Source organism: Argopecten irradians, chromosome 7 (genome assembly GCF_041381155.1).
Source record: "Argopecten irradians isolate NY chromosome 7, Ai_NY, whole genome shotgun sequence".
In the NCBI taxonomy this organism is placed as follows: Eukaryota; Metazoa; Mollusca; class Bivalvia; order Pectinida; family Pectinidae; genus Argopecten; species Argopecten irradians.
The window spans coordinates 35,834,365-35,859,828 of record NC_091140.1 but is presented as its reverse complement, the minus strand read 5'-3'; the positions used below and the strand labels follow the sequence as shown (position 1 = coordinate 35,859,828).

Genomic DNA, 25,464 nt, shown 5'->3' with positions numbered 1-25,464 from the left:
TTGTTCTTTTCAATAGTGTATTAATTTTTTTTGGAAATCATTGGTTTTTCCCTTTTACTAAATTTTTGGAATATTATTAAAGATGCTTAAAAAGAAAAACCATGACATTTCTTAAGCATACATTGTCATAATGATGTTGATTCATTTGTTCCAAAGCAAATTTTCACTGTGACCCCGTCATGATTTTTTAAGCTAAAAAATAAAACCTGCAGCCCATTAATTGCCTATGATATTGCAGTCTTTTCAATGCCTTTACTATTTTGTGCTGAGATATGTTAAATTTGTTCACATTTGTTTACATCATGGAACATCCCTAGGAATTTGCCCTTGTCTTGAGCATGTCTAGTAATTCTGCATGCAGGCAAGCATACACATGACCATGTCTGCTTGTAATTTATCAAGCTCCTGGGGAACCTTGATTCTTGTAAAAAAAAGCTTGTCTGTGACCTTGATGTTTTTCTGAGCTAGCATGCAGTGACAAATTCACCGGGATGCCTCTAATAAACCAGGCTTTCTCGTGACCTTTTGGTTTGTGACCTTTACTTTAACGATTGGTCATACCTGTATAGGTTTCCGGTTTGGAGAAACTAGAAGGGATCACCGAGGTTCTGGCTAATGAATATTTATTGTTTTAATAATGAATATTCATTAAAATGGCTCAGACAGACTGACAGGCAAGGATGATACAGCAGCTGGGAATCTTTATTTCTTCGGACAAATGATTGCGCAAAAAAGCGGAGAAATTAAACTTCACAGCCGGTCCTCTTGCTCATGAATCCAGCTTGATTTGACATGGCCATGACATGATATATAAAGCCTGTATTTTCATCATGAACTTCCTTAGCGCTAGAAAAAGTCAGATAACCTTTCCTTGGTGTAGACGGTTCTATCACCACGGAAATAAGAAACGGTAAAATATTGAAAACTTATCAGGTTGTTTATTACAGAGGGCTTGGTTTATGTTTGATACAGGCACTTACATTCTCTGCGTATTCATACACAATCACAAACTGAATCATTCTGCAAATTCATAGTCAAGGACGGCTTTCTGATAGTAGCTCGATTGATTATTGTAAAGGGGATAAATTTGAACTATATATACTTACTAATGTTTCATCCCAGACTTCAATATTGAATGATTCACTTCATGGATATAAATATGATAATAAAACTTGTGTTATGGGAATAAAACTATATTGAATATCTGGAAATGGAATGAGTCCTATATACTTAGTTTGATTATAGCTCAAGAATATACAATGTAATTTTTTATATGGTTGGCAAATTCTTTAAGAAAAATTTCTTTGGTTTCCTATAACCTAGAAAATCTTCTTCAAGATTGATCTTTATGCTGTGTATCAAGCACCAACTTGCTGGTACGGTAGCTGGTACGGTAGAAATTTTCCCCTTAATATGATCAGGCTTTAACTATAATGAACATTTTTCTTAAGACAACAGATAGAATTCAGAAATGCAGACATCTAAAAGACATGTGCTTCATCAAGTGAGCATATTTGTTAAGAAGATGACAGATTTTTCAGGGACCTTTAAGATTGTGGTAATGCTGGATACAGCCAATCCATCACCACAGGTCTATTGGGAATGGGGTATTCCAGCCTTTTTGGGAAATGGCCATATTTTTCGATCAGTTGGGATATGAAGTTGCAAACCTTTGCTGTGAAATGGCAGTAAAGTTTGGTTAGACAAATATAGACGTACAATTACGTGTCAAGAGTTGATTGATAGAGTCTCTCACTTATGCTTTTAGACAGATGTAACAGAATTGTCATAAAAGTACACCAGATCTACAATATATTTTTTCATACAAATGTGTCAACTTTTGTGCAAAAAGAACACCTAATCTGATACCTTTCGGTGTTTGCTTTTGTACTTTTAACTGATATTTAGAATGAAAATATAAAATGCTCAGTTATTTGTTAAACGCTGTGCAGATCTAAATGTAGTTTCAGCCTGTGGGAATTAAGTGTCTTATTTTCAAATTTTCTTTGATATTGTCATTGGTGTTGCCTTTTCATTTCCTACTTCTCAAGAATTACTTTTCAGTTATTAAAGAACAATCTTATGAACTTTTATTTTTATTTCTTCATTTTATTTTATTTATTTTTTTGACATAAGTGCATTTAATGACCATATTAATGTTGGTCGCTAGTGGAATTGGAAATTAACTCATTTTTGCCAATATTTAATTCAATCTTTCAGTTGTAACTTTCAAGAAGCTTAATATATTTATCTGACAGTAGTTTAACTCCATCTTCTTTTGCTTTACAGCAACAGCGCCCATGTTGCCTCCCTGTCTACCCAACCCCCCTCCACCTCCGCCTATAGAAGACATTCCGCAGCGGACACCAGTCTGTGTGGCTCGCCAGAGGTCGTTCGGTCCATCTCACAGGGGAAACTACTCGGATGCAGAAACGTGTTTGTGTAGTAGACATTACGCTGAGTCGCATATAGCGGCGTTACAGCACAGGGGACATTACTCCGACCCAGATAACCCTACGCGGGTTCGTCAGTGTGCATATTCGGAGGGAGAAAGTGATTTTGAGCCACATTATTTAGAGCAGACGGCATCAGGGAATGTATTTATACCAGGTAATCATCAGATTTATTCTCACCTATCACTTTTATTGTCTTGGTTAGATTTCATGTCAAGGTAAGTACAATAACACCTGTCTATAAAGACCACCCAAGGGACAGAGGAAATATGTTCTTAATAGCCAGATGGTCTGTATACACAGGTTGAATTGTGTTTAAATTAGTGATTTTGGACCTTAGAAATGTGGAGTTCTCGCTAATCATATTTTATTGTAAATGTTTATTGTAAACAAAAACACTTTGATTGGAATGCTGTTACAGACACATAGCTTTAGATATTTCTAATATATGTTTTCAATATGAAAAAAAAAAAAAAATAATCAAAGTGATAATTAAAGTCAAGATCTTAAAGTGACATTTTCATGTTTCATTTATGGATAGTTTAAAGGTACCCCTAGTATCATACAGGGTCAATGTATGTGTATAATTATGGAACATATTAGTTGTTGGCCACAGATATATTTTAGCATATTTACGGTAAAACGTTTCGGTATATATTGAAGGTATCAAGCTTTTGACTTTTAGTATGCTAGACAACTACTATCACTGATTATTTTGAGTAATTATGGTATGTAAAAAAGTTGTTCACTAGGAAGGAATTTAGGATATTTCTGAAATGTACATCTGTACAATCAGTATGGGCCATCAGAAGGTTAATTATGGTGTGTATACTTTTGAAGACAATTGTTGTACAATATATAACTAATATCAGTCTCAGTAATTGAGTAATTACGCTATGTAAACAATGTACATTATGCAGGAAAGATTTTAGTGTATTTAAGGTATCTACATTTTCATGGACCATCAGTAGGGTATTTACGGTATGTACTTTAGAAGGCTATAGTTTTTGCATCACCAGAGCCAGATGGCTGTAAGAATCCACCCTGTCTAACCCCATTATATCTCACCTACCCTGGCCTGTATGTCGGAGAACCTGTCATGGTCCCATTCAAGAAGGTGAAGATAAATGTTTTAATCAAAAGTGGTGATTTCTCCCGATTTCTCTCAATTCCGACAATGAGAGACATGACGTGCGATATTTGTTCCCTATTATCGCCCCCTCGTTCTAAATAAAGTGAATTACTCCACAAACGTTGATTTATGCAGTGATATGAATTTGATAATCAATTTCTTCATGTCATAAATCCTACGGATACTCCATGAAGATTAGGACACGATTGGTTTCTGATCATTTCCATGTTACACTGATTTAGCTGTGCCATCAATACATTCGACCAACGTCCATATTAATTGCTCTGAGCGATTGCCAAACTAGTATTGGCCAGTGTTTTACATCTCTGACCATAGTTAGACAATTAGCGGTGATATTTTTATACGGCGTATGGAACACTTGAACAGCTAACCTCACAGGTTGATGTTGTAATTTCCTGATATTGCTGCATTGTCACTGATTGGCCGATGATAATTATTTCATGCGAGACGGCATGACCAATTTAAGCCATAAATTTTTCTGCTGCTTTGATTATGGGGACATTTTTTGATTGAGGCAAATTTATTTAACTATTGTTTATGAAAACTTAGGGAAGTCGTAAAATATAGTTTAAGTCTTTGTTCTGTCATTAAGGACATTTAATTTGTGTGTTCGAAAGTGATATTTTACCGTTATCTGCACCCAAGCTTTCTCCTAGCCATCTGCGACATTATACCGAACATTTGCATATCGAAAAACTCCAGTTAAAAACACAATCAAATCTGAGATAGAGGTTGTTTATGTGTCATATCGTAATTATTCTATCGCATGAATAACGGTGTGTTTAAAGAAATTCATTCACTAATGAACAGGGGAGATATAATTAAATGTTTCCAATAAATTCCACAAATTAAATTTTAAGAATTGAAATGATTTAGTCTTGATTACTAAAGGACAAAAAACATGTTTAATGAGATCTTGTATTTGTTATTTTTTCCGTTCCTATAAATGATTGAGGAAAGATGAAAAAACATTTTGAAGGTTGAATGCTTCCTGTCCGAAGAAGATTAATAATCACTTCTTTGTTTTGTCAGAATTTTGAAGGGATTAAATCTTAAGTTGCTTGCCCTCTTTTTGAAAAGAAAATATGAAAAAAAAAGTTGTTAGAGAAAGTGAAATCAAATTTATCTTTATAATTGTCTTGATCTGACATAAGTACTGATAAAGAGTTGGTATAAAAAGTGTGGGAACACCGAAAGTAGAATTCAATACAGTTTTATCTTGTATCTTAAATAAGCAAGGAGTATTATATTTCGGGGAAAACATGAAAAGAGACACAGTGTAAGCTTAACTGAGTCTGGATCTAGAACCAAGATGGGGTTGTCACTTTCAGACATATATACTCTGTTGTGTCTGGGGTCAATGTATAGGGTAGGGGTCATCGCTAGGGAAGCAGGTCATCCCTAGCTAGGGAAGCGAGTCATCATCAGGCAGTTGTTGGAGGGGCCCAGTGGGGCTGTCGTAAGAGAAAGGGGGGCATATCGATAAAAAAGGTTCATCACTAGGATGTTCATCAAAGAAAGGGGTCAGGGAAAAAGGGTCATTATAATTGCTCTCCTTGAGAAAGGGGCCTTCTTTACCGTCACTAACTGCATTAGGCACCACCATCGAGGCTATTTTGGTGAGCTAGAGAATTATCATAAAAGGGGCCATTTACACTGATTTTACATTTGTACCCTTCCAACTTCACATTAAAGTCAAAAATATCTCAAGGAAAGCAAAAGCAACATAAGGAACTTTTAAAGTCATCTTTGTTTATTTGTTACAGCACTTTAGGAACATTATATCATTTTTATGTCAGATGTTCAAGGGTTTCAATGTCAAATGCTATCTACTGTCTGTGACAAGATTAACGATGATCTAGATTTTCAAGCATCATTTAGTAGCAGTAGGACTTTCATATCTTTCCACTTGTATATTTTTTCCTATCAGTAACTTTTCATATGTCAAAAAGGTTTTATTTTATAACTGTTATTTACGACCTTTAAGAAAAAAATATGCCTGATAGTTTTTTTTCTCTTTGAGATTTTCGAAATTGTACTCATTTCACATCCGACAGGACCTGTTACAGTGCAACACATGGAATCTGTTGGTACGATATAAACATGATACCTGTTTATGGGTCAGATAATTGGCATAAAATATAGTCTTTTAATCACTTGGACCAAATTTCGACTACGATTGCCATGTGTAGCACAACGTTTTCCTCAGCCTTGCTTTATTAAATAGGATAAAAAAACCTCTGATAAAAAGCGGCCTTTCCAAGTATTCACAGATGACTTTCCTCTGATAATCTTATACACTTATTTCTGATGCTTAGAAGTCTGGAATCAAGGCTTTCCAAAATTTGGCCAGTGTTAGTAGAACTTGATCGGCCCTGCGGCCATTTAATCAGACAATTCTCTTCGCTTTCATGTGAATTACATCACTGATGCAGAAATCGTAAAGGTGAAAAGAAACCACTTCTAAATCATTTCAACTCTTTGAACTTATGGAGGGTGCCTATGAAGTTTGTATACCATCAGGTGGTACGACTTAGTACTCACAACCGAATCTTTGTTGTATAACAGGCACATTCTGATACTTGTATTTACACGGATATCACCCAAGGGAAAAGTTTAGGTAGATCTACGCAGTAGTTTTAGGAATATCTCCTCCGAAAAACTTGAAGAAATAAAACCAATTATAGACAAAAATATTCTTAAAGCTGAATTCTAAACATCAGCATTTTTAAACATGAAAATGTTCCCCCTAGATCAAATACTATGTTAATATGTGATATATATTAATTATTTAAACTATTTTGGTTAATATTGCTTATGAAAGTTATGAATCATTTAAGACATTTTCTGCAGTTTTATCTATTTTATTCAGTAAAAACCCATTTGAAGTTTTCGTTTTGTTGCATCATGTTATCATTGTTGAAACTAATCGGTGTTAATTTGTCTGCACTCTCTCTTGTCTGCAAGTAGAAGCTAATGAGGCGGAAGGAATTCACGCTGTACAACTTAATAGTTGCCACTTTCATTGAGAAAAAAGCCAGTAGTAAAAACACAATCGTGCTTCTAAGGTTACAGGATTTACAGCAATAAATGTTTTTTGTACTCTTCTAGGTAAAAACATCGGCCAATGAATCAGTGACTAGAAATTCCCAATCTATGAATCAACAGCTAAGATTACTTAATGTTGCTTAGTTACAATGTGACATTTTCTATCCCTTGTTTAAATGCACATGTAGCTGATATTCACAACGTCGTTCATTTCATGTGTTAATTTTGTGGATTTCATTTCTCTACAGATTTTGAACATGTAAATTTTTCACATACAGATGGTCATCCAAGATTCCCAAGGACAGTGCCAAGATCAGGGTCGGTGCCAATGTCAAGGTCAGGAGAGATGGGGGATCCACAAGCGGTGTGGGTACCACCTGGATCTAATACAGTCCCGGGCCACTTTTCAAACGGAGATAATCAAAACATGAACCATATAGACAATAGGTAGGTATTCTTTGTTTATTGTTTACCCTTATTTACAACAATAGGTAGGTATCCATTGTCATTCTTTTTTCAGGACACAGAAAGAATTGTGATCTTTACAAAATGATTAAATGGCTACTCCTCTTAAACTACTGGAGAGATTTCAATGAAACTTCCCGGATGACATTTCTAGTTGTATATGGAGGAGTGCATTTATGTCTAGCAAACACTTCTTGGTTTTTCTGTTTGTAGCGTAATTTTAACACTTTTTGAAGATTTCCACCAAATTACTTTTGTTTTTTATATGCTTATGAAATTGCATTTCTTGGGATTCCTGTTTTTCCTCTAAAATAAAACTCCCTGCTCTTCAGAAATTGATAAAACCCTTAAAATATATAACCATTAGTACCAGACATATGTGACGTAAGATTTCTATAATCACAACGAAGCCATATCTTATAAAAGTACACTTTGAAAGGTTAAGTGTTGCAGCCAGAAATACATCGGTAATTATTTACGCAAGCATCAATTTCGCGGGGCATTGAGGACCTTGCACTCCCAGATCATGGCTTTCATGTAGTGTTATTCAATGATAATGCATATTATTGTAGGTTTAGAATCCTTAAGGGAGCAACTGATAGCTAGAACTGGCATCCATTACTTTTTCGGGGGAATTATACCAAAAAAATATGATTAGATTTTGAAATATTCATTTGGAATATGTCAAAATGATGAATTGACGCCTTTGAACAAATTTATCAACCGCAATGAATGCAGATATGGTCATATCAATAAAAAAAAATCTCAACGTTTGTTTTGTAGTGAAAATGGTTAATTACTGTACTGTTAAAGAATGAAGTTATCGTATTGGAAATCTTCAAATCTGCATCAATAAACAATGAAATATACCTGCTGGATGGTCTAGCACCGGACAGGTAAAATAATGGTTATCGGAATAATTAATAAAAGCGTCGGTCAATAATAAAACAGTTTAGATATGGAGGTGAGGTTGCGGTCATCAGCTTGGTTGAGAATTGCAGGGAGGTGAATATTTAGATTGATTTGATTGGTCCATTGATTCCTAAGGTCAGAAGTTGACCTTTGACAAATTGTTGTTTTTCAACAGTAATAGGGATTGGGAGTGACCACTAAACTTGATAGATTGATGATGTTCAAGACTAGCTGTTTCATCTTGTTGAATCTGCAGACATTTTAAATGTCCGCACTCAACTAAAAATAAATTTCTGTTTTGATTGATGATGTAAGGGGCCATTATCGGCTAATGGATGATCGAATACATTCTTCACCCTCGAGGAGATCTCACGTGATTGCCGTCATCTGTTTTCTTACTCACAATATGATAGGTGTAAAAAATACATATATTGTCATAGATATTCGTCATTCTAACTGTCAGCATGAAAATGCATATCATGCATATTTGACTTTCTGCATTCTCTCGTTTCAAATCTGGTTGTGTGTTTTCCCCCATAATTCATTTGCATAAAATGCTTTTGTGCTTATCATTGCTATAACTTTAGCACAGTCGACACGGAAGTACGGAAGTCTATTGTTGTCATTGAGGGATAAGATACAATAAAATATCAATAAAATGACAATAAAGACATGATAAATCCACGGCTGTCATGGCATATTAGTTCTGAAAGTCGTGATGCTGACCATCGTGTCAAGGGAGACAACCCCATAGGTCTGATCTGATAAGATTCTGCATCGTACTTGCATGCATAGTGTTAGCCATCGTTACGTGATAAGTAAAACCGTCCGTTTGATATACATAGTTCCCCTTGGACCATATGGATTTTCTCTTCTACATGATGTCTATAGAAAAGCTATATAGCTTGCATGACAAAGTATGAAAACTTCCAGTATAGCGGGGGTAAAATCATTATCGGAACGTGAGTGAAAGTGGCCTCCCCTTAACATAGTGTGACAGCTACCACTCAATGTCAGCTCTCTGATCCTTTTTATTGCAGATAAATTGTTAGTTTCATGTCACATTTTATTAGCATATCATGTCATCTGCTTTTCAATTATCTATTTGTTCTAAAAGGAAGAATTGAGTTATAAAATATAAAAGTTACGGCCCATGTTCTACACATTAAATTGTCCAATCTAATTTGCTCACAACAATGGCTACTAGTTTCTATTTTGGTTCTATTGAAGGGTAGATGATGAATTGTTCTGTAACAATAACCAAACAGGTGACTGCTTAACTTGTCTTGTTTTTCTCCGATGTATGCCTCAGCATAATTCTATATTGATGAATTAGATTCAATTTTCGGCATTTCAAGGCAACATGGCACCTCAAAGTTAGGTCATGGTTTGGGGGAAAAAATTAACAATTGTTACGGTAATAAAATTTATATCATGAAATTCAACGTGGAATCAATATCTATTCTTGTTGTGATGAGAATCTCAATTGTTTTGATGTAAATTTCATGTGTCAAGGTCATGGACGTTATGTACATCATCAGTTAATAAGTGTCTTCCCTGTGAATGTAGGTCACTTGAGACAAAAGCCAGGACATCGGTGGAGGTCAGAGGTCAATCTATGTAAATACTTCAGAAACTGTGGTGTCAGCTCGACAACAACTTGAGTGATCGAAACTGACGTAAATCCAATATTTCAATTCCCTAATCCATTTCTATGTAAATTTTTGTGACAGTATGGGTAAAAGCTTTACCACAAGCATGTTCAATATACTATGGAAATATATAAAATGTAAAAATCTTTCAGAAATCTGAAATTGGAACATTTAAAATAGATTCTTGTTATTCATGTGTTTATGAACTACAGAATTCTTCAAGGAGTATCTTCTGTTATGTTTCCGATCAGGAAATGACAAAATTGTGGGTTTTCAAAAAGAAAATAACCTTATAATATTGTGTAATTATACTGAATGGCTCCCTGCAGGATTGACGGATTTCTGATTTGTATATTGTAATGTTATTTTGGTGGTACCCCATGCTAGCCCATGATATATGTAAACTAGCAAGGGTGTGCGTTATCTTCATCATCAAGTGTCGTTGTGTTTCACATTCACGATGTGGGGTCCGCAAAAACATCATAAAAACTTCGCAATACATCTATCGGTAAATGCACACAAGAATTCTGATGGGAGCCAGCTGGTATGAAATACTGTTCTAATACTGGAATCATTCCGCTGAATAAAAGAGAATGTTATGACACCAGGCAATGTGTAAAATAGATGGATGCATTAGACTCGCACAGCACGATTTCTACATTTCTGTATATTTTTTCGTCGTTCTTTTTTTTGGTGGGGTAGGGGATAAATACCGAAGCAACTATAGCCCATTAGTCAGTAGATTATAGGGATATATACTTCCTCATACATCATCGTCCGTTAATGTTCGACAGTTCCACATTCTCTCCAATTATATCTGCAAATCTCATTTGTTTGCGTCCTATTTGTGTAGTTTGTTTCTAGACATCTGTAGGGATTCGTTTGTCGGTTGGGAGTATCGCAACAACATCATAACACATTTCCTTGGCCGTCACTTTGTAAATATAAACAAGCAACAATAGATCAGTCTCAAGGGGATCATCTCCAAATCATTGACAGGTTAAATAAGCCGTCATTTGGGGATAATCTCAAAATCATTGACAGTAAGTCCTGTATTTCAAGTAAAATATAAATACATTTATCAATGATCAGAAAAGTCCTTGGAGAATTTCCGCGATATTTCCTCAAGATTGCAAGTCTGGTATTGCCAGGATAAAGGTATTAGTAATGTTGTTTTCAAATATGATGTTCTGAAATCTCTAGACTCATTAATTCTGTCAAGTCTCACTTAGATAATGCAGGAAGGAATTCAAGACTTTCGCATTTTATGTCAAGAACCTCTTGAAACCTAATGTCGTAATTTGTTTTTAGGACTGGTTAAATCTGCTTTAATATCTGGTCTCAATCATTATTGGTTTATTAACTTCTAGATGTTTCTGATTTAAATTTCTGTCTAGAATACAACATTGGATTTGTCTTGAAATGACCTTGGCTGCTGAATGTTTAGTTTTGAAGAATAACGAACCTCAGGTCATGCAGGTACATATACTCTATCAGGTTGATCAACATCAATATTGACCTTATTCAAGGTGACTGGCCACCTTGTCCTAATTAATGCTAAAAATAGAAAATCTATTACCATTGTTAGAGTGGATATCATCAGATTTATCTCGATGGTGTGGAAAATTCTTTTCTGGTCAATTAATTATCAACGAAAAACGACCAATCCAATCATTTAATAGCTGATAAATCTTGTTTTATCTGAAACTGGTGTGATAAGAATAGCTATAAATTGGACTCGTTTTAGGAAGTTTGGAACAATATTGAAACATTGATGGTAGGGCCAGTGACTTCAGATATTCAGTGAACAGAACAGATATTACAAGATCATACCATTGAAACATCAAAGACAACCATATGTCAAGATTTATAGCGAATGACAGATGCTAATAAACATGCGTTTTAGTTCTCTTTGTATTTAATCTCACAGTTGAGTTTGCTGTAATTTGTGTATATTATAAAATATTTTTTGTTTTAGTCTTTATATCACATAGATCTAAGTTTATTTATTTGAACTTTTTCAAAGCTTTCACGCCATTTTCATCACTCTAAAACTGGTTATCCTAAATCTGATATCAAACGCAATAGCCTAAAAATAATTTTTTCAAAATTGCATTTCATTTTCAAACAATGCTCTAAAATGTCTGCAAGATAATGTAGGTAAAATTCCATTAACTCAAAAAAACTGCAAAATATATCAAGGGTTTTTAAGTTGATCAAAGCTTAAATCAAAGCTAAAACAATGAATGCTTGTTTGAAGCAATCGCAAATCCAGAAGCATTCCAGAGTGTCTGACATGAAAAATAGAGATTTGAGATTTGATTTGTCCTGTGAAATGATTAAATGGTATCAAGCTTTAATAAAATTCTTCCTTTCAAGGTCATCAATCCATCTCTATTTCTCGAGCTTGCTCTATCTTTCAAATGTTGCTTGATATTCTTTGCCTTCTTGCCCGGTCTTGCCCCCCCTCTCCTCCCACTTCCCCTCCTCTACTCCCCACCCTTACCTCCTCGGTATTCTGTTTTACTCCCTGCACCCCCTCCCCTATCCCCCTATCCCCCATGGTGACAAATTCCCAGCCACTATATTTCTGGACAAGCTGACCAGTAAAGACAAAGTCATTATTCTCCGAAACATGAACAAATTTCCAATAGAAAGAGCTCAGTTACATAGTTAATTTGTCAAAGAAGATTTTCGACATTGAAAAAAATGCAATTAAGTGGAATTCCTCACAATGTTGGAAGTTGTGCGATGGGTGTCTGGTTTGTTTCCATGGACAGTATTTGCTATTGGATCAGGGACATGCATTATTTGGAGACAGATTGACTACATATTAACCCCTGCTGTCAGAAATTTTCGTTAAAATGCGATGCCTTGGGGATCGGTATATAGAATATGGATCAAGATATACTACCGACGAAATGAGTATTTGACCGAACTTCGAAATGAGATAAAAAAAAATATATATTTCTTGGATGAAATTAAAGCCACTCTATCAAACTGGCTGACACAACTATGTTTAAATTTCCTCAATATCTTGTGATATAACCAAATTACATTTTTCGGTAAACAAATGTGATAAATTTAAAAGTAAAAATTTGATTTCAAACAGAAAAAAAAAATATGCAGAATTCTCCAAAAACACCTAAGCCATTGACTTACCAGGGTTAAAAAGAAATAGATTCAAATCTTTCTTGTTAAAATGTCATATACTGACGTGAGTATAAGAAACAATAGATATATTTGCTTTAATGTCTTTTTTTCAGTAACCTTAAAGTTATTCCAGTAATTTTAGAATGATAAAGTGTGACAAATTAGTTGTGGTTGCCGAGAGCCTATAATCGTCTTCGACACATTTACTGCAGTCCTGTGATTCAAACTGCATCGGAATTCTCGCAAGCATGCTAAGAAATCACCACAAGTAAAATTCACAACCCAAAATGGCTGGCTGTTCAAATACACAGTAGAAAAAACAAGATCAAACAGATTTCTCGAGGCCATAACTGCACCTTGTCATGTGACCATTTGCGTTTAGTCATTGAACCTCAAAGAAGACGCTGCCTGACAAAGTCATCTTAGGGTTTCGGCAGTTTCCTTTAATACCATTGTGTGAGCTTGTATTCTTTTTACGCAGTGTTTAGTCGTCCAATCAGCATGCTCCTAACATTCTGGAAATGATGAATTGTAGCAATGAAAATGGCGGCAAAATTTATTTGGGTTTTCATGTGAATTATTCAATTAGGCAATCTTGTTTTGATGTCAGGGTGGACAGGTAAAATTCATGTCAAGGTACAATTTAGATTTAAACATTTCGCTGAACGATGATCAACCAGCTGCATTTAAAAGCCTACGGAATAACATTATCTGTTGTCACACCGATGATGATGTCATCATTTAAATGTACAGAAGGGACTTCAATATGGCTTTGCAAATACGATGAATCGAAGCTTTATTATGATAAATTTCGTTTTGTCTTCAAATATTCCAAAAAAATATCTTATGAATTATAGAATAGTTTAATAATTATGTAGTTTCTCGTCAGAAACGGTACCAGCATCTAACGAATGATTAATTCCTAAAAGGGTGATTTGATAAAAATTTAAATAAAAAGTAAAATCTGTTCGGAACAAAATTCATCAGCATTGTGATTTCGTTCTGGCTGACTGTGTGCCTTGCATACATAATAATGTTAATATTTCATTAAACGGTTCAAACAGGAGAAAGATTTACATTTTGTGTTAATGATTTTTTTTTCTCTCTCCGATAAAAGATTTTCAATGGAGTGTTGCTGAGCCACTCACCAGGGGTATGTCGAGTGTTACCGTCGACAACACACAGCGTAATGAAGTGAGAGTCAACTCATCTACTTAACAAAATCAATAACATTATGATTTATGATAAAAAAAGAAGTTGGACAATTGGTTAAAGTATAAGCAACAATTCTGTAGTGGATCAAGTCAAATGCCATCCGTTTATTGTAATTTGGAGTTTAATTAATAAAGCATGCATCGGAAATCTTTGATAACATATCAAATTTCTTTCATATTTTCCATATCCATTGTGGACGTTAATATTACTTTACCGTGGCAACATTAATCATTTGGATTTACACGCTTGTTTGAGCTCTATATACTGTATAGTGTTGTTGGCTGCAAATCAATTAAAGTGTGTATCATAATTCACTAGGAACCTTATCTAGGAGTGAGGCTACGCTGCCATGCTGTGCTCCCCCACGCTGTGCTACCTACTGGTGACACGCTATAATATGAGTGATATGGTTTCTGTTGGACATTATTGAAATTCTGATACAGACTCAAACTTGTATTACAATTAAGACAGCTACCACAATATCACGGGAGATACAGGGGCTGCACGCGTCGCACGACAACCGTCCGTCAATCCCTCCCATCGCTGTGTCACCTCACATTTCTCCACACTCCAGTTTGGGTGACTGCAATGACGACACCAATTCCTAGAAAGTGAAGTGAGCAAGACTTCAATTACCCTGGTCATGTGACCACTTGGCGTGTGTATTTCACAACTTGGAGACTTTGGTCTGCGGGGAAACTCTGTAATTGGCGCATTGTAGTCTTCTTTTTTGTGTTTGAGTCTAGAAAAGGGATCTGCAGGCTGTTTCACCAGAAACACTTCACTGTCGAGACAAATGTAGAAGGACTGTATCTGAAATAGCGGTATCTCTCGATCTGTAGGAATCAGGAATCAGATCTGTGATTTTGGAGTATACTTGTCTGAATTGGCATCGTAATTGCCATTAAGATTTTAAAAACTGTCACTTATTTCAACGTTGATTTCCAATTGAAGTGCTACTGTTACCATCGTTTGATTTCTGAAGATTGTAAATGACTTTAAATTGTGAATGAATTTTGTGTTTCACTAGCATTAATCTTGTTGATTATTCTTGGACTCAATTAATGGATTATTAGTTGAAAAAAGCGACTTTTGATTACAAGAACTTAATAACAGGAGACAACTTTTCGTTGGATTTGAAGAAAAAAATCCTTATTTGGTATAGAGTACCTAGATGGTATTCTGGAGTGTAATTTTGAGAGACACAATTTCATTAACGTATGAATGAGCTAGTTGAAGTCATTGGTATCTACAAATATGTGGGGAAAAAAGAAATCCTTCAGATTATCAGGTTTAAGCCTGTTTAAATGAACATATGATGCACTGACTGATTGTTTGTGAAATCTACATTAGTTCATGTGAATATATATCAAATAATGAACAACTGTGTCAATTTCATGTGAACTCGAAACTAAAAATGGTGTTTATATCTCCTTTACTTGCTCGTTGCAGACACGCATTTACGCATACACACTTCGGCTGCCAACAGGGGGCGCCCCCGCCGGGGGTAGTGTATCCCCAACACATGTCCCAGGATTATTACTCAAAGTTCAGCAATACTAGTCATCGGATGAAGGAAAAGCTAGAGAAGCGATGTTCCTGGAAGTGGACGGCGGTCATTCTAATGGTCATCTGTGTTATTCTGCTAGCCTGTGCAGCATGTTTTGGAGGTTTGTATTAATAAATTTTACTTTTTACTTATTCACCCCTAAAATTTCATAATGGACTGGTCTAGTCTTTGATTTGGAAGAGCCTAAATGTATCTTTAGGGATGAATGAGTTAATGAAAATGGTTTCAGATTTAATTTTGAAAAATATTTTTAATTCATTATTTGAAATGATCGAATGTGAAAGACCTCGAAAGTAAAAGTTAAAATATTTCATTTAAAGTCAAAAATTGTAATTGTAAGCTTTAATAGATATCTTTTTTGTAATTTAAGTAATCAACATGAATGATTATAGATATTTGTTCAAATGAATGACCTTGAGAAAGAAAAAAATATATTATTACCAGGGCAAACGGACAATACAAACACTTGAAAATTTGTATTTTATAGAAAAATTTTAATGTGCTAAGAGCTGAAAAAAAATCAATTTCTCATTAACTGAAAGAAAATTATATTGATAAAAATATTTTTATATCAAAACAATTCCTCTAGCACTTCCAGTAGTTATTCAAATGAAACTTGAATATACATTGTGAACATTATGCAGATTTCATTACATTGTTATATTATTGTTCTTTCATTTCAATTTGATATTTTTACCAATAAGTGGGAAAATGTGTAGTTTAGGATACATGGATCTCTATTTCATTATTGTTTTAAACATGTGTTGTCAGTAAAATTATTTTCTTGTTTCCAATTTGGAATAAGAAAAAGAAAAGAATAAAGCCTACAAGAAATCATACACAAAATTAATCACAAAATGGAATCCATTACATTTAACATGATTAGTGATTCAATCATCATGAATCGTAATTAATTTTATTTATTTGGAGTCATAATTAAATTCAGAACATTAGCAATATCGCAAAGGTGTCTTTAAGAAATCTATTTTAGGAGTCTGAACACTTAAGTGATGTTTTCTCAGTTACTATAAACAAGAAAGAACCTTCACCCTTTTCCCTCGGATGTTTTTTGCCAATGTGGCGAATTTGTCTTAATTCAATATAATTAGCATGGGTAATGTGGGAATAACTTCGATGATATTGATGGCTACTAGCTCAGCATCACCTTTCCACATGGTCGAACATTGTCAGCTTAATAAATCTTTTATACTACCACTGATATTCTTGTCAAGGGTATCGCAAAATGTTACTCCAGCAAATGTTTCACAAAATAAAAAAAAAATGAATTAAACAAATTGACAGCTTCGCTTAAGAAATGTTTGAGGAAAAAAGAAACAGAATTGGCAAAGACAAGTTTCCTTCCTAATTTGCCCATTAAATGTTCCTGTACAATAGAGAACTGCGACAAGGATTTCTTGTAAAGTTGACTAATCTTTAGATGTCATGATCAAGCATTGGTTTGTTTCATTGACCTTTCGTCTTGCTAGCGTTTATCTTTCCCCAATGTATTTCTAAGGCATCTACGATTTCTCCATTGATTCATGTTTTTTCATGAATTTCAATAATTGCCGCGAGGCTGGCTATTTAGGAGAATCCCAAGCCCTCAGTCCCGTCCAATATCAGCTGTAATTGTTTACTCAAGGCCGTGCTAAGATATTTCTTCTGACAACATCCAGTATTATTGGGTATTTTACTTGACCATCAAAGTCAAGTTTTGTTCCGATAGTGTTGGAGGACTTTTACTGTAGTTTGGATAATAATATTGGAGACCTAACTACAGAGAGGGAAATCAATACCATCATTCACAAGTCAAATGATTCTTTGATTTGCACAATCCTTGGCACACTCAGTTATCTATTTTTATAAGTATTGGCGTAGAAAGTTGTCCAAAAAAACAAAAAAACAATCTTTAAAAAATGTTGAGCTCTTTTGCTTAATCATTTTGCAATTCATTGGAACCATTATCACACAATTTTTATTTAAACCAAATGTTAAGTTTATTCTTCATGGTAAATTTTAAAAAGTGCCCACCAAAAGGTTTTATTCTAAACAAAAACATTTTTACCTGTAATATTTTCAATTAGGCAAATTACACTTGATATCCATTTGAATTTGTCTTGACGTTTCAATTAGCTAAAAGTATTTTTGAAAACATTTCGAAAACAAAACATAACATTTTGACAGGGAAAATTGTCATCACGACCGCTACGATTACCCATTAGGACAGGGTTACTCATGCAAGTAGCTCCAATTTAATGGCAGAACGTAACATGATGGGTTGTTTTTCCTCTTCACTGATCGTGAGCCTCGTAAAATAGAAATCGGCTACGGACACTGACAATGCATCACATTTATTTGTAGGTTTTAAGAAATGAATTTTAAAGTAGTTTTTCCATTACCCAGGGACAGATTAGAATATATTTCATGGACATTTTCCAGTCAGTTTCAATATTGTTTAGCTCCCAGCATGCATTGGGCTTTAATCCATTATGGTTGCTATGGTTTCCATTTGAATGATTGGCAGAAGAGGCGGGTTCCAATTGCCTCTCCCTGGGCAAATACTGCACAAGTGTTTTTCGGTTCGCGATCTTGTGCTAATAAAGAACACTAAAACTGAGAGAAGAATTTTGTAAATTAAATACAGGTTTTCATCATGGAAGTTCTTAGGATCCACCATTTCAGTCCAGATTTGATATATATATGATAAATCATCTGACCATATCAGTCACTTTAGCATTATTAAGTTGACCGAGTGCCCGTTCAGTGTCCAACATTACTAGAATAGTATTATATGGTACCCTTGTGTCCATATGCTATTTTGCCTTGATTACCCTAGAGATAACCAAACTGATAATCAGGGATATACTAAACCCATTGTTTTGTCATCCTGGGCTATAAAAAAACTTAATAACTAGTGTATTGTTCTGTGGACAGTTGACCCTTAAGTTTATATTACACGCACTCACAAAAATATATCACCATTATTTCTTGTTGTATGTTTCTAGCATGACCTGATCTTAATAAATATATTTCTGTGTAGTATTTTCATCAAGATTTAATAATCCTCATATGTATATTATAGATTATCTCCCCTTAACTCAGAGATGACTTTCATACAAGATAAACAAGTTATCTCCCCTTATAAAAAATTATCTCCCCTTCAAAACATAGATATAGATGCACTTATTTCTTTTACTATATTTCTGCATATTATGACAATTGGAATTTAATTTGAAATATGAAATATTGTCTATCCTTCCTCAGAAGACTATTACAGTTAAGATTTGGATAGATGATAATATGTACATAATGTACACCAGAATGATAGCTTTTGTGTACACCAGAATGATAGCTTTTGTGTACACCAGAATGATAGCTTTTGTTTACAAAACTATAATAATCATATCATTAAGTTGTTGTTAAATTAACCACTATGTGTTTTATATTTTCTTTATAGCCATGCTGTTATTTGAAGAAAAAGAGATGGTAGCTACAGACAACGGTCATAGTGCCTTGAATTCTAGTCGAACAGGTAAGTCAGCATCTCTATATTTAGGCACAATTTTACCATATATACAATTTGTCACCGCAGAAATAGTTTCGTTGTAGAAAAAAATGGAAATATAATTACGACATACTTTTACTCTTTGCAGAGCTGGATTTTGATTTCATTAGTATTTCATGTTAATTAAATGCCATATTAGTAAAAGATCTGTTTAATCGTGTTCTTTACATATTACATAATTACCTCCCTTGCAGGTGGGTATCCAATGTGGCATCTTCATTTTGTGAGCAACACTCTCCTTTCTCTTGCAGATACATGACGTCACAATCTTTACCTACCTGCAAGGGTAGATAACTCTGTAATATGAAAATACAGAAATAGGTTTATCGACAAACATTCAATTCTATGAAGAGATGTTAGTATATTTATTCATTGATTGTTATTCATTCACCCCTGAAAATTCATAGTGGACTGGTCTATAGTCCTTGATTTAGGAGATTCTAAATGTGTCTTGAAGGGTGAATGAAGTAATTGTCATAATATTTTTTTTCATTCTAGGTACAAGGGTTAATCCAAATTTCCAGAATCCTCTATTATTCCGAGTCGGTGATGTGAAACAAACAAAGATACAACCACAGTCGTTCTGGACGATGAAATTTATGCAGAAAGAACCAAAGTTTATCAAATTTAATTTCTCAATTCCTGGAAGTGCAATGCTTGGATTTTACGCCAGAAGACATACACCACCAACTATAGCACAGTTCGATTTCTTTGAGGTCTTCGACGGAAGTAAAATCACACCATCATCCAGAAACAAAAGAGCTCTCTCAAAGGTAAATAATTTATGTATTTGGTATCTCTTTATAACCTCCATTTTTGAAGATAACTGTATGCTCAGACAAACAATCAACTGTTACAATGAGATTGAGAGTTTCATTAGAAGTTTAAGTCATTAGCTCCTATAACTCCAAAATCGACTGTTCCAGTCCTTGAACTAGAAGATTCTAAATGCATCTTCAGGGATAATTGGGTTAATAAGGAAAATCATTTCTTAAATCAGGAGTTTTACTTTCTATTATACTTTGTACTATAAATCATTTTTTATCAGAGCCATGGAAGAAAGAAGAAAAGATGTTGCTAGTGCCCCGCAAAATAATCATATATTACAATTTTGACAAAGAAATTAACAAATCGGAGCCTGTAAGATTTGTCATCATGGTACAAATTAGAATATGATGTATGTTCATAATTATTTTTTGTTTCTGGAGAGATTATTAAGTTATATATTGATTAAGGTTACATATTAGAAGATAATATCATTAGATGTATACAAATGACTTTTAGTAGGATGCTTTTAATGTTTCAGATATAGTTGATATGCCTATTTGTGGAATCTATCTAGCAGATTCAAAGTCATTGTTATATAACGACATGAAATAGACATTTTGTCTCTTGTGCAATTTCTATTTCATGTGGTTTATGTGTTAGTAAAACAGAAATTTTATTCACAAAGGGTTGTAAGCAATAAGGTTTTTCAAGCTTGTACATCTTATAAATAGAGAATACACGGTTAAAAGGTTTATTTTGTGCGGACTTAGAAAGCCGAGATGACGAGGCTTTGTCTCGGCTTTCCGTGTCGAGCACCAAAAGAAACTTGTATTGTAAGATACTAACCGTGTATTCTTTTATCCTGCACCATTATGGCATTCAAAACGAAAGCAAATTGACAGTTCCTTACTTTGTTTCGCTCGAAGCGAGACGATTCTTTGATGCGAGTAAAGATCATTCACTTAACGAATGAGAGTGCATTCCTTTTACTGCCGTGGAAATAAATGTGCATCACAAACAGTCACCGTAATTCTATTCAGTGTGATATCACTGAAAGGAAATGAAAATACTCAATAACAATAAATACCCATTAAAGAATTACTTAACAATACATACCTTTGTCATGAGCCAAGAAAAAGACGGCACCGCCATACGAGATTTTCGATATCGTAAAAATGACATCATTTCGTAAATGTGACGTCACGTTTTAGCGGGACTGAATGACGTTTCCATCACCGGAAGGTTCAAGTCTGGTCAAGTTAGAAAAAGTGCCGTCAATATGAACAAATTCACGTGACGATTGACGGATAAGCACAAGTTTATCGGCAGTAGTTATCGGTCAGTTTGTGAACAGTTGCAGGATATTGATTTTGAATAATGCATAATTTTTTTTTGGTCACTCAACATAGCATTATTTGAATGTCGGGTCAAGGTTAATACAATTAATGCAATGTCTTTGTGTCATAATAATGAGAGGTTTGTTATTGAAGGTCAAAGGTTATGGTTCAAAATCATTTGCATAATTAGAGGTCAAATAGTTAAAATGAAATGCCATCTGTTGTGTTGCATGTTCAATTTCTAGTTAATTACATACATAAGTCACGACGTATCAAAAGATATATTGGAGATAATCTGCTAGTGAAGGCCTATATACTATGGGTTAAAAACGCACTGAACATTCAAAAAGCTGTGAATATTTAATGACTTGCATTCAAAAAGCCATTAACATTTAACAACTCTTTACCTATCCTGTATCCGGGGATCATTTTTAACCTTAGTTTATTTGATAAACTTCCAGCATTTTACCTCTAAATTCTGATTATTGCCACTCAAATGTTTTAGATAGATACTGCAGCCTTGACCTTATATAAGGTTACCTGTTGAGGGCATTAATTCGAGTGTAACCTTTTAGCTACCATGTTAACTCTCCATAAAGAGACTTTCTAGTTCAACAGAGGCAGTTGATTAGTCCTAGGATAGCTTTTTGGCGACAAATATCGAGGAATTAGATGACATATAAGGTTTGATAGGCTGCGTTGTAGAGGGACTATTTGTTGCTTCCTCAGTATGTTGCTGGAAAGGTCATCATGTTTTCCATGTAACAAGTCACCATCGTAGAAAAGCGAAGGGCACAACATAAAGGGAGAGGGATGACTGGTTTGCCCATTATCAGTATAATGTGACCAGGTGGGATGTGTTGTGCAGTATCTTTAGTGGCATGCTGCAGTGAGATAGCACTATAAAAAATATGTGCAATTGTTCCACTACCAATAAATCATGCTTAGGAAAAGACACAAAAAACCTCATCCTCCTAAAATGTTGACATTCATGCATGCATTCACTGCATACAGGGAAGGCTGGCCTAGAATGACCTTAGGACGTTGAGACTTATTCATCCAACCAATTTTATGAAAATCAAGATTTGAAAGACATGAACAAAAACACCTGTTTTTGAATCTGTGAAGTTAATATTACAATTTAAGACTCAAGTCAAGTTATTGTACGAATATAAATCCCATTGTATGTAGCCAAATAATGTATTTTGTAAATAAATTGATCCAGGTATTATATATGGAAGATTGAGGGCAGACTCTTCAGTATATCTATAGACAACAAGCATTAGTTGCTCTGTACAAAAGTCATGTGGATTTGAAGGGCAAAATCATTCAGAGAGTCAGACATGGTTCATATTGCTATGAATCTGACATTTTATATGGGGATCCACTTCCCTATCTCACATCAACTTGAGTTCCCCTCAGACTGATTAAATTCTAATTTCTAGTCTAATCATCACTTGTATATTTTATCTAGTCACCTTTTGACCCCAGGTTCCTTCCCCATCTTCAAAACTCTCACTTTCCCCTTGTGTAGATCATGTATCAACTGTTTTCTTCCTATCTCTCTTCTCTTCTTCTTCTCTTTCCCTTTCATTTCTATGTATATTCTGTTGTTCTCTTTCTTTTTGCCTCCTGTCCCATCTTTCATTCTTCTGCCATTCTAGCATCTCCCTGAATTATTCCTCTCTGCTCAAATATACCCAGTCTCCCTCTCCTGCATCCTTTTATATATTAACTCTATTTTCTTTCCTTTCTTTCTTCCGCTTTCCCTTTCCATAATCATTGATACATACCTAGTGAATGTCCATCTCTCTTTTCTTCTTTCAATCTTTAGTGTCCCCTTTGACCCTTTTGATCCCTATTTCTCTTATTCATCTCTCCTTTCTTCTGTCAATCTTTTTTGTCCTCTCTCATCCACCTGATCACCATTTCTCTTATTTTCTTATTCATCTCTTCTTTCCTCATTCAATCTTTGTTGTCCCCTCTCTTCTATATATTATAATCACTATTGTCTTTCCAATTTCTTTATCTTTTCTTTGCCTTCTTATCTTTCCTTATCTTATTCAGTGATTTATCTTTCTTACATTTTACTGCAATAACAGTGACGGGTACTTGTCATGTCTCCTGGTACTTACGAATCCTGTGGGTGGGGGAGGGATACAATAACCTAAGTCTGTCTACATTTCAATTGCGAATTAAAGCTTTCCAAATAGTCTTGTCTGTGTGTGCAAGTTGATTAAATATAATTATTTATCTTATCCTCTGTATGTTTCCTTCATTTCGTGTTATCTGAAACGCAATTACTTGAATAAATTTGGCAATAAAAACCAATTTACTGCTTCTTGATCTGAAAGAACTGAAGAAAATCAGAAAATGTTGTCTCTTTACTCCCCACTTGGCCTGAGGAGACCGTCTGCTCGGTATAAATCCTCGATTGGTTGTATCGCAAATCTAATGATACTTGTAGAAATATCAGAAGGACTTGGTCACTTGTTAAATTTCTTTAGATAACCTGTACTTAAAAGTACATTAAAACTTGATGAAATTTTAGAAGAAAAAAAACATTCTTGTTAGACAAATGTTCTCGCTGTAAATCCTTGGGAGCCAACCTGACTGGATCTGGATTGGACCTTTATTAGTCATCGTATAGACTGTCGTGTTATTTGTAAAATGAAATTATCAACACTTGTGTGGGATTGAAATTAAATTATTTTACACGATTTTAAAATAAACCTTTAGTGAAATTAGGGTAAATTTAACAAGATTATATCAATTAAAATACAGATTTTGCTTGTAGCAATGTAGACTCTCACTATCTGAACAATCCTTAACCCATGAAATAGCCAAAAACAGCAAATTTCATTGATGCCATAATTAAGGTTTAAAAGGTTTAAAGAGCATTCTATGGGCTTCGATGTAAGAGCCTGGAGTTTCAGAAGAAAAACCATCAACCTGTGAGCGGCTAGTGCCTCATAATTGCTTCACATGAGCATCAAACTTGCAATTTGGAGAGTGTGGTAGAATATATGTCTTGATGTTTTTAACTTTTTGTGCGTCAGTATTACAGAATTTTGTTTTACCTCTTTCTACACAAGATTTACCTTTCTGGCTCAGACAACATTATCTATGATCTATTTGAGATGCTTCATTCTGATTTGTTTGCTGTCTTACAGGACAAGCGAAGCTACAATGGTAAAGACACGGCATTGATCCACTACATGGAAGAAGGGAACTGGTATGTGGCCGTGTTCAATGACCGTAACGAGCCGGAATACATTTCCTTCAAAACCGATGTCTACGGTAAGTCTAGACAGGTCATACACGGTCAGGGAAAACCTTCATTGCCTTCATCTTGTATATTGAATTAAATCACTTTTTTCTGGAAACCATTTATCTGAAACGTTGTCTACGGTTTATGTCAATTGGATAAGCAAGCAGACATTTTTATGATGTCTGCGCTTTTGAGGTTCGAAGAAGTTGTTTTGACAAACAGAATATATGAAGTAGATAAAAATTGAAAAGAAGATACTGTATTTGACCCTATAAGTACCCAAGCCTATTAAAAAAAATTGAAAATTGAAGGGGCGCATAACAGGACCAAATTTGGGCTAAGGTTTTAAAAAATATGGCGCAAAGTAAGTCATTAATCAATTTCTAAAGAAATCAAATATCCAGATTTTCTTACTATAGTGCCCGTCTTTATCTAAGTCAATGGAAGTGGAATGGAGGCTCCAAAAAGAGGCAGGGATGTTTACAGTGATGGGGGCGCTTATGAGGTCAAATATTGAACTATAATGATACTAAATTACTAAAACATTGTCCTATGAACTTATCAGAACAAATTATGTCATGCTTATTGATATCAGATTCCAAATTGAAATGTTTTAGTTGGTACAAATTGTTTATTGTCGTAATTTATTTTAACCAATCAGATACGCTAGGAACCGATTGCCCCAATGACTGCCATGGACACGGGGAATGTTTCAAAGGTCAATGTCGCTGTTTCCCTGGTTACGCAGGATGGGACTGTTCGCAAAGTAAGTAATCTTACAAGTGATGTATTCATATAATGTGCAGCATCCAGGGAAAGTGGGAAAGAGCTGAAATGATTGAATGGTCAATCAAAAATGGGTTTGTTGGAAAGGTTACCAAAGCACAAAGCTGTCATCTTCA

At 34.6% G+C, this 25,464-nt stretch overlaps 1 protein-coding gene across 13 annotated transcripts in view; it reads left to right on the top strand.

Moving 5' to 3' along the window:
* Positions 1-25,464, top strand: part of LOC138328275 (teneurin-m-like) — a 188,292-nt gene that overhangs the window by 126,129 nt on the left and 36,699 nt on the right. For all 13 annotated transcript variants that reach the window (XM_069275014.1, XM_069275010.1, XM_069275007.1 and 10 more), the window contains 7 exons: positions 2,290-2,610; positions 6,933-7,101; positions 15,504-15,721; positions 19,079-19,153; positions 19,685-19,959; positions 24,465-24,591; positions 25,224-25,328. In XM_069275014.1, the coding sequence (XP_069131115.1) occupies positions 2,290-2,610; positions 6,933-7,101; positions 15,504-15,721; positions 19,079-19,153; positions 19,685-19,959; positions 24,465-24,591; positions 25,224-25,328 (1,290 nt within the window). The remainder of the gene's footprint in view (positions 1-2,289; positions 2,611-6,932; positions 7,102-15,503; positions 15,722-19,078; positions 19,154-19,684; positions 19,960-24,464; positions 24,592-25,223; positions 25,329-25,464) is intronic.